The sequence below is a fragment of the Piliocolobus tephrosceles genome, chromosome 13, assembly GCF_002776525.5.
Source record: "Piliocolobus tephrosceles isolate RC106 chromosome 13, ASM277652v3, whole genome shotgun sequence".
NCBI lineage: Eukaryota > Metazoa > Chordata > Mammalia > Primates > Cercopithecidae > Piliocolobus > Piliocolobus tephrosceles.
In genome coordinates, this window is record NC_045446.1 from 22,963,795 (window position 1) to 22,973,702 (window position 9,908).

The 9,908-nt window shown below is 38.1% G+C and overlaps 1 protein-coding gene across 1 annotated transcript; it reads right to left on the reverse strand.

The window, feature by feature from the left end:
- Nucleotides 1–2,648: 2,648 nt before the first annotated feature.
- Nucleotides 2,649–3,103, reverse strand: LOC111521899 (60S ribosomal protein L31). Its single transcript, XM_023185543.3, has one exon. The coding sequence runs from the start codon at nucleotides 3,082–3,084 to the stop codon at nucleotides 2,707–2,709; it is 378 nt and encodes a 125-aa protein (XP_023041311.1). The 5' UTR covers nucleotides 3,085–3,103; the 3' UTR covers nucleotides 2,649–2,706.
- Nucleotides 3,104–9,908: the final 6,805 nt, after the last annotated feature.

Genomic DNA, 9,908 nt, shown 5'->3' on the forward strand with positions numbered 1-9,908 from the left:
AAATCTTTCCTGAGATACTTGCTTCATCCGCTTTTACCCTGCCTCTACAGTCTCTATATTACTCTTGCACTACTATAAAGGCATACCTGAGACTAGGTAATTTATGATGAAAAGAGGTTTAATTGACCCACAGTTTCACAGGCTGTACAGAAAGCATGGTTGGGGACCCCTCAGGAAACTTGCAATCATGGCAGAAGGGTGAAGGGGAAGCAAGCATTTACTTCACATGGCAGAGTGAGAGAGAGAGCTACACACTTTGAAGCAACCAGATCTCACTCACTATCATGAGAACAGCAAGGGAATAATCTGTCCCCATGATACAATCACCTGCCATCAGTTCCCTCCCCCTACATTGGTAATGCAATTTGACATGAGATTTGGGTGGGCACACAGAGCCAAACCATATCAGTCTCTTTGCTTCCAAAGATTATGTGTACTTGTCTAATTAAATTCAGAACAAAACCTAACTTTAAAAAATATTATGAATATGTGTGTGTGAGTGTGACCCATGTATACTAGCAATACTGCACTCTAATCAACTGGTCAGGCTGAGCTGTGCTCTTTTCCCAATAAACATGACACTTCCTCTTCTCTCTTAGCCTTACTACACTGTTCTGCTACAGTATGATTCAGGTAGGCTCTTTCTCTTATGAGAAGTAGCAGCCAACTTTGGCTGTCTTATGAAAAAAAGAAGTTAATTATACAAATTTTGGTAAAATGGAAAAACCTCTACTTCACTTCTGTTTTCTGTACCCACCACCGTACTCTCTCATTCTTACTTGGTGCATTCTTTGTGTATTTGAATGCACCTCCTTTCTAGGGAAGACAAACACAATGATTGACAAGCATAGTACAACTTGAATTGTCCTCCCAGATACATATAAGAAAATTTCATTTCTTCCTTGTGATTCCACTCAAATGCCACTTCTCTGAAGATGCTTGGGGAAGAGGACAGTGTGGAATCTTTTTGTTTCATAGAAAAGGCCTGAACACAACGTTTGTATTATGAGATCTTGGGAGTGACCATGATATTTTTGGTAATCCAAAACTATTTGTTAATTTTAAAAAGTGAGTGCAATTTCTTGAATTGGCTTGGTTAATTTATGTTAATGTGCTATGTGAAGGTTTAGAGAGCACTGTCTCATCTTAACTTCTGTGACATTATTAGAGAATCCATTTTGAGTATCCACCCATTTCAATGTTTCAACAAAAGGAAAACAACATTTGTTTGGGAGTAGGTATCCTGGCGAATGCATGCTGACCCCAAATAATCATTTCTCTATTTTCTAGTTGTATGCAAACGATTGAATTAATAATTCATTTAGAAGTTTTCCATGGTCCAATATCAAACTGCCATTTATAGCAGGATTATCCGACTCTTTTCCGATTGCAGAGTATTGTAAGTGATAATATGCATAAGGCACATGGTGGTAAATATAAGAGACTTAACTAACCCTTGACCCTCCTTGGCTGCCCCGGGGGATGAGGTAACTAACCCTTGACCCTCCTTGGCTGCCCCGGGGGATGAGGTAAACAGTGTATCAGCTGATACACTGTTACCTCCTCCCCCTTGCACCAGTATGCTGGATGTCCAGCTGGGAAGTTTTGATCATGCTATGACAATTCAAAAACCTGCTGTATTAGTCCATTTTCATGCTGCTGATAAAGACATAGCTGAGACTGGGTAATTTATAAAGAGGTTTAATGAACGCACAGTTTCACACAGCTGGGGAGGCCTCACAATCATAGCAGACGACGAAGGAAGAGAAAAGGGACTTCTTACATAGCAGCAGGCAAAAAGAGAGAATGAGAGCCAGTTGAAAGGGGAGTGCCTTATAAAACCCGCTCCCTTATTAAACCATCAGATCTTGTGAGACCTATTCACTACTACAAGAACAGTATAGAAAAAGCTACCCCCATGATTCAATTACCTCCCGCCACATCCATCCCACAACATGTGGGGATTATGGGAGCTACAATTCAAGATGAGATTTGGGCAGGGACACAGCCAAACCATATCACCTGCCTTCTCACTTTTTAAAACAATTTTAATCGGGGACTATTTAGCCACCTTTAAATAATATTGTCTCAAAACTCAGATACATTCTTTCCTATATATATTGAATGAGTTTTTGGAAATCAAGAGCAACAGAGGGACCAAAATATAAGAGAAAGACAGATTTCTGAATGGTCCCCATTGACTAGCAAAAAGTTTTACAAGTAATAAGTGCTCAGTCAATGCCAGTTGATTTAAAGTGTACCTTCTGCCCTAGCAATAAATGGTTCTATTCTTTCTTTCCTTCTGTATTTATGTGGTTGAAAATGCCCTTCAAACACTGACCCTGTCACATTGCAGATGCCCTCAGGTAGGGACCACTTACCTATTTTAATGTACGCCTTCCTTGTCATTTATACCTGCCATTTACAAGTTGATTTTTATCAGATATGTACCATCTCATTTGTTTCTATGCCTAGTTCCTTTTCCTTTTGCTAAGGATCTGTGGCCAGCGCTATTTGTTTCGCATTCTTAAAAGATCTCTCTTCTCTCTTATGTCCTAAAACAGCCTGTTTTGTTTTTGTTTTTTGTTTTTTGTTTTGTTTTGTTTCGTTTTTTTCTTTTTTGCAGAAGAGGTAGGCTGGGCTACTGGTTTTTTTTTTTTTTTTTTCAATTTTATAACTTTATTTGATATATTTGATGATCAGCGATTAGTTCTCATCCACATTGACTGTCTGTAGATTTTTGAAAGTGGTAACAGGTACATAGGTAACCAAAGTGTAGAGCTTATTTGGTGAATCTTCATCCTCATTACGTTTTCTGGACAGCCGCACACGGATTCGGTATGGGACATTCCTTATTCCTTTGGCCCAGACAGCTTTGTTGAGCCTGGTATCAATGCGCACATCTGGAGTTCCCATCTCCTTCATGGCAAACTTCCGAATCTCTTTGAGTGCCCGAGGGGCGCGCTTCTTGAAGCCCACTCCATGGATGCGCTTGTGAATGTTGATGGTGTATTCTCGGGTCACCACCTCGTTGATAGCAGAACGGCCCTTTTTCTTCTCGCCACCCTTCTTTGCGGGAGCCATTCTGCCGGGTCCAAGTTGGAAAGCGGGCTACTGGTTTAAAGGCAGTCATGTAGACAAATTCTGAGCAATGAGACATAATAGCAGTCTGATGGGATATGGGGTCTGTGGGGGAGGGGTGCTGGGAGAGGCTTTTGCTCAAAGAAAGTGAGAAGAGGGAAGTGAATTTTTGTATTTTGAACCAGCTCTGGTTTCCTGTCTTGAGTGTAGTGTGAAGATGAGATGTAGAGCTGCTTCAATCATTTTCAATCGTAAGGGAAAGGCCAAGAAAATTACAGACATGCCACTGGAGGCTCCAAACTTGTTGAGCCAATGAACCTTCACCTGAAACTATTGACCTCCATTTTTTTTTTTTAGATGAAGAAAAAGAAAGAAATCCATATTTCTAAAGCCCTGTCAGGTTTTATGTTACTTGGAGTCAAACCCTATGATGATTAATGGATGATGTGTGGTTATCTAGTCATTATACTATTTCTCTACAGTCTCCCATGACTTGCGATACCTTTTCATTTCAGAATTCTTCAGGTTGAGATTTCCTGAAGTGCAGTGATCATAAATTTGTCAATTCAACTCAACAAATCTTTACTATCTCATTCTTCTATTAAACTGTGGGCTGATGAAGGACAATGTTTTATTTATCTTTGCATGTCTAGTATTTTGATGAAACATATAATAGATATTCAATAAATTTGTCTGGAATAAATTAATTTACATTTTTCTTACTGTGCCAGGAATTGTGTTAGATGCCAGAGAAACATATAAGTATAACATGCTAATTTCACACAATGATATATTTCATAACTTAGATGATATTTACATGCTTTTTTTTCCTTTCCAAAACACTGTAAAACTTTGAGGGCAGGACCTATGTCTGCTTTGTTCTTTCTTATAGATCATAAAGTTTTAGCAAGCAGTTTCAAACGTCTAAGACCTTAAAAGTCTAATGAAATTTAATAAATATGTGTCAGATAAATGTGTTCATAACTTCCCACCTCAGGGTTGTATCTGAACTCTGTGAAAGTTACCTTAGGAAATTAATGTTCTCATGCTCTTTGGTTTGTATCTTAGTCCATTTGTGCTGGTATAACAAGTACTACAGACTGGGTAATTTATACATAATCGAAATTTTTTTTACAACTCTGAAGGCTGGGAAGTTTAAAGTCAAGGACCACCAGGTTTGGTGTCTGGTGAAGGCTGCTCTCTCGGCTTTTGAGATGTTGTCCTGTTTCTCTGTCCTCCTGAGGGAATGAACACTTCGTCCTCACATGGTTGGCAGAATCAGAAGGGGAAAAGGGACTTAAGCTAGCTCCCTCCAGCCCATTCATAAGGCATTCAGTCATTTCTCTAAAAGGCTAACCTCTTAATACTACCACAATCAGGAAGAAGTTTCAATGTGCATCTGGGAGGGGACACACATTCAAACTATAGTCCATGGGTTACTTTAATCAAACTCCAACTTTTAAAATATTTTCTCCCTTCTTAGTTAATTTAGAATCTTGTCACGGTATTCTGTACACAGTTTTAATTTGTCTCTTTCTCTTTTTCTTTTGATAAGGGTAAACTCTTTTGTACATGTGATGAGTCTATTCTTTAAAGTCTTGACAATTTTATGTATGTAATATTTCATAAAATTTCACAAGTACTTTATTATACCTATCTTTTGAAACCAGTATGAGAAAATCTAATAAGATAATTTTTTTATAATCCTCTTTCTTGGATTTTTACTTGAACTCCACATCTCTTTCATATGTATTTTTCTTTTTAACCAAATCTATTGCCCTTCACAGCTGTTAAGAAGTGAAACTAGAAGTTATCGGTCCTATGCTGGAGATTGACCAGAAGTGGTTTGAAATGGCATTTGATTGCACTTGTCTATGATAATAAAAATGAAAATAAGTTGTTCCAACAAGAAGATGATTGTACCTGAGAAGCAAAGCTGGTGACTTATTAATAATTTAAAAATATTTCTGTGTTCTGCCACTGATGGAATATTTAATCGCTTGTTCAGTCAATACCAATGTACCATTTATTATTCATTAAAGATAAATGTAGTGTAATGGCTATGAATTGCCATGTGTTACATTGAGATTATAGAGGGCATGAAAAGTTGATTTATTATTTAGAAATTGATTAAACTCTTCTACTGATCTCAGTGACTGTGATAACCCATCAGATTTCCACAGTTAAACAGAGTTTTAACAATTAAACAAAAAGGTTGGTGGCAATATTTAACTAACTAAGGGTAGAATGCTCAGGACAGTAACTAAAGTGAAGGCTCTGCTTCAAGGTTTAATATGAGTTTCTTAGAGAAGAAAGAGTATGACATCCAGGAATGATTTACATATTTTCCAAAAGCATTTTCTTCCATTTCTAGTATGAAGATGTCATAGGCTCTTGCTTTTAGCACAGCCAAATTATATTCAAGAACTTTAGATCTGAATCACTTTTTTCCCTTCTCAGGTAGAGTTGGGTGAGGTTTTAGAGAGCTTTAAGAATGATTCATTTTCCTTTCTTTCTAGGCCTTTTGAATCTTTTACCCACATTAGGGCCAAATATAAAAAAAGGCTTTTCTTGAATTCTTGTTTTAAGTTTTTCCTACCCTCTGCGCCACTAGAAGTGAAACTCTCAGCTGAGAAATCATTTCTCTTTTTGAGACCTCAACAGTCTTTCCATTATAGACTATGGATGTTACCTACATAAGTTAAAAGGACTTTCATTTCTTTCTGTTAAAGTGATGTCAGAAAAAGTTGGGAGAGAAGGGAGGAAAAATGTTTGTTCTAAGAAAAGGAGGTTTCTAGGATTTCTCCAATGAATTCACATCTTGTACATAGCTCAACTAAGAAGACTAAGTTTTAATTTGGGATAAGTTGGTATTTTCTTTGAGAAAGATGGACTTGAGCCATAGCATGCAGTAAAGAGAGCATCTCAGTATCCCAGGGCATTGAAAAGTCACAGTTCCATCTGAATTCAAGAAGCTTATGTTTTGGTGCACAAATGATTATATGCTTCTTTCTTGCTATAGGAAATTATTTATGTGTTTTTGAAAAGAAGTTCAAATAGCATCCTGATACAGAAAGTTGATATTATGGGAGGGGATTAAAATGACAATCCCCAGCCTGTCCCTTGGTAGCTACTATGATTTTAATGTTTGTGTTCCTTCAAAATTCATATGCTGAAACCTAACACCTAAGGTGATAGTGTTAAGAGAGGGAGTCTTTGGGAGGCTATTACAGCATGAGGGATCCACTTTATTGAGCTTGTTTGTTGTTTTGCCATATGAGGACAAAGTAAGAAGATGCCATTTGTAAGAAATAGAGCTAAGAAATAGAGCTGGCTGGGCACAGTGGCTCATGCCTGTATTCCCAGCACTTTGGGAGGCCAAGGTGGGCAGATCATGAGGTCAGGTGTTCGAGACCAGTCTGACCAACATGGTGAAACCCCGTCTCTACTAAAAATACAAAAATTAGCCAGGTGTGATGGTGCTTGCCTGTAATCCCAGCTTCTCAGGAGGCTCAGGCAGGAGAATTGCTTGAACGAAGGAAGCAGAGGTTGCAATGAGCCGAGATTGTGCCACTGTACTCCAGCCTGGGTGACAGAGCAAGACTCCATCTCAAAAAAAAAAAGAAAGAAAAGAAAAGAAAATAGAGCCCTTGTCAGACATTAAATCTGCCAGTGCCTTAATCTTAGACTTTCCCTCTCTAGAACGGTGAGAAATAAATTTCTATGCTTTAGAAGCTACTCAGTCTATAGAACTTTGTTGTAGCAACAAACACAGCCTAAGACAGTAGCAACGGTGCACCAAATCAAAAGCTGCATAAGGACTTCTTGATTTTAGAAGCATGGACTGAGTGACTGCTGTCTATCAGGCACAATGTTAAACTTAAAGCCAATTATGTGATAAAACAGTCTAATTTGATGAACATAAGGAAGCAAAGGATAAAGGCATGATCTCATTGATAATGGGGCAGACTCTCTGACAATTCTCCAGTGTTAGAATGTAAACTATTCTAAAATGAGGCAACATGAAAATATTTTGATTTTTGTTGGATGTTTAATTTGTTAAATTAAAAAAGTTATGGGCAATCTGTACTCTATGTCATCCTCTATCATTTAAACCTAAGATAAAGCATGGGTCCCAGGAGCAGATTTGGAAGAAAAGTCCCTTATGCCACTTCGAGTTGCAATTAATTATCCTCATTTTCCTAGAATTTTATTTCTCAAAGCCATGGTGGATACCTGATCATAGCTCAGCTCTCATCAAAGGGAGAGGGATATGAACTTACAAAGTATAAGTTCTTAAAGTGTTTCTCTGAAAATGATCAGATGCTTGGATTTATTTCACAACAGTTATCTAGTATGTGCAAATGTGAACCAGGATGCATTTAATTGATTCAGAAAGCTTTTAAAGCTTTAAATATGAAGCTACTTCTTCTTCTCCTTGTATTCACATATTCACTCCAGTACAAATGGGTTAACACAATTGGCTAGCCTTCTTATTATGCAGATTACCAATTAGATACTCCAATTGATGACCCAATTTCCTTAAAAGCTTTTTAAAAAACTGTATCTCTTTTAGTTTCCAAATATTTTCTGGCCATTTTGGGAACTCAGTGTAGATCTAGCTGTACCTGTGCCCATCTCAGAAACAATCATTCTGTTTTCCAAAGATAAACTTCATTTTCTACCTGTTTTACATTCTTCCTTTGATTATGATTCCCTGAAACTGATTGAGCCAACATGAGGATGTATTATGCAGCTGACTAATACAAGTGATTTCTAGTTAACTAGGTTTTCAAATCACAGCCTCTTCTCTAGTTTGAATTCCCATTTATTCATTAACATTAAACATTGTGTACCCTGTGTCTCTTAGGTCTAGATACTCTTCTAGATGTAAAAGTGCATCAGGAAGCATGGTGGACATTGTTCCTTTCATGTGGAGCTTACAGTCTACTGGGGCTTCACCAAAGGCAGTGGCAAGAGAGAGAATAACAAAGCAACTAAATGCAGCAATCAGAATTTTTATAGTACTAAGAGCTATGAAAATAATTAAACCTGGTAATATATACAGAATAGTAGGGCATTTGTTTAGATTTCATGTTTCTAGATTTAGTCAGGGAATGCTTTTCTGAGGTGGTGATATTTGAACTGAGGTCTGAATGACATAAAACAGCCATCCATGCAAAGACCTGGGTGCAGATAGAACAGTAAGTGCAAAGGCCCTATGATAGCAACAAGCTTCCAAGTTCCAGTGAAAACAAAAAGGTGGTGTGGCTACAAAAGCAAGAGTGAGGTGTGGTACCTCAGTCTGTGCTCCCAAATGCTGGGCCCTAGGCAAACGTTTGTAAGAGTGAAAGAAAAAGGAAAGAAACATGAAACGTGGCTTGACAGTCAAAGACAGGTTTATTTTAGATTAAAAACCTGAGAGGGGCTTCTGTCTGATTTTTAGTCAGGAGTGCTTTCTCTTACAGACTAAGAGTATATATTGGTTTCAGGGTAAGGAGGCTTATTACAAGCTTGGAATGTTTCTGTGTGGAGGAGAAGTTTTATGATGGGACTGGAATGTCTCTGGGCAGAGGGGAGGATATTTTGGGGCTCACATCTTTCCAGCCAAAGGACATTATCTTGAGGCTAGCATGTCTCTGGTGAAGGAGGAGTTTGGAATGCTTCTGGTTGGAGATGTTATTTGTGATTTATGGTTATGCTGACCTTGGCCATTAGGCTCATGCCCTTTGGATTTAGGCAGTTTTTGATTAAGGTGAATTTTAGAATGAGGTGCTTGTCCATGATGGCGATGCTCCTGCCCTGTGAAGGCTATGTGGCACTATTGAAAAGTAAAAACCCAGAGAGCAGAAGTAGGCACAAGGAGGGTGAAACCCAGCAGGCAGTAGAGCCAATATGAGGATATGTTATCATGCTAACTCTTACCAGGTAAGAGTGACTGTTGGCTTGCTCTTTAGGAATTCTCTGAGAAATCATATAAACTGTCTCAAGAAGGAGTGAGAAAATTTACCCACCAGCTACCATTGCCCATTGATCAAGTGTTTAAACCAGAATGTATTACTCATCTGCACATCTGGAATATGCATGTTTTTGCAACAAATGAGAGTCTTGTTTTCCCACACTGCAGCATCAATAAAGAAGCCCAGGACAGGGGAGGTGTGGGGCACACTAGGAAGCATGAAGGGAATTATCAAGTTGCAACTGTGTGAGTACAGTCAGGGCCTACCAAGAATGGGCCTCCACAATTATGACTAGAACAAGAAACCATAAGTCATTTATTGCAGAGAGAGTGACATTCAAAATGGCTTAGAAAAATTTAACAGGTCTCAGAACTTATTCGGTTTTAGGGGTCATGATACAAGTTCTTGATTTTGTTCTAAGTATGTTGGAAAGACCCAGGAAGTTATTAAGCAGAATAAAATTTGATTTGTTTTATATTTTAAATACATTACTGTGGATTTTAGTGGGGAACTACACATCAAGGGGTAAGAGTGGAGTAGTTTTGTCAGAGCAATAGCTGGCAAACGATGACCTGTGGATAGCCCATCTCCTGTTTTTGAAAAAAAAAAAAAATTATTGGAACACAGTCACCCTTATTCGTTCCATATTGTCTGTGGTTCTTTTAGCACTACTGAGACAGAGTTTAGTCATTGCAACAGACACCATATGTCCTAGAAAGCCTAAAATATTTACTATCTGACCATTCACAGAAAAAGTTTGCTGAACTTGAGTAATTTTTCTACAACATAGTCCGATTGTGTTATTATCTAGCCTACTATCCTTCAGTGGTTATCTGCTCTCTCTCTTTTATTCTGTGTTATCTGCTC

Coding starts and splice junctions, on each gene's coding strand:
- LOC111521899 (XM_023185543.3), bottom strand. CDS start 3,084: ATGGCTCCCGCAAAGAAGGGTGGCGAGAAGAAAAAGGGCCGTTCTGCT.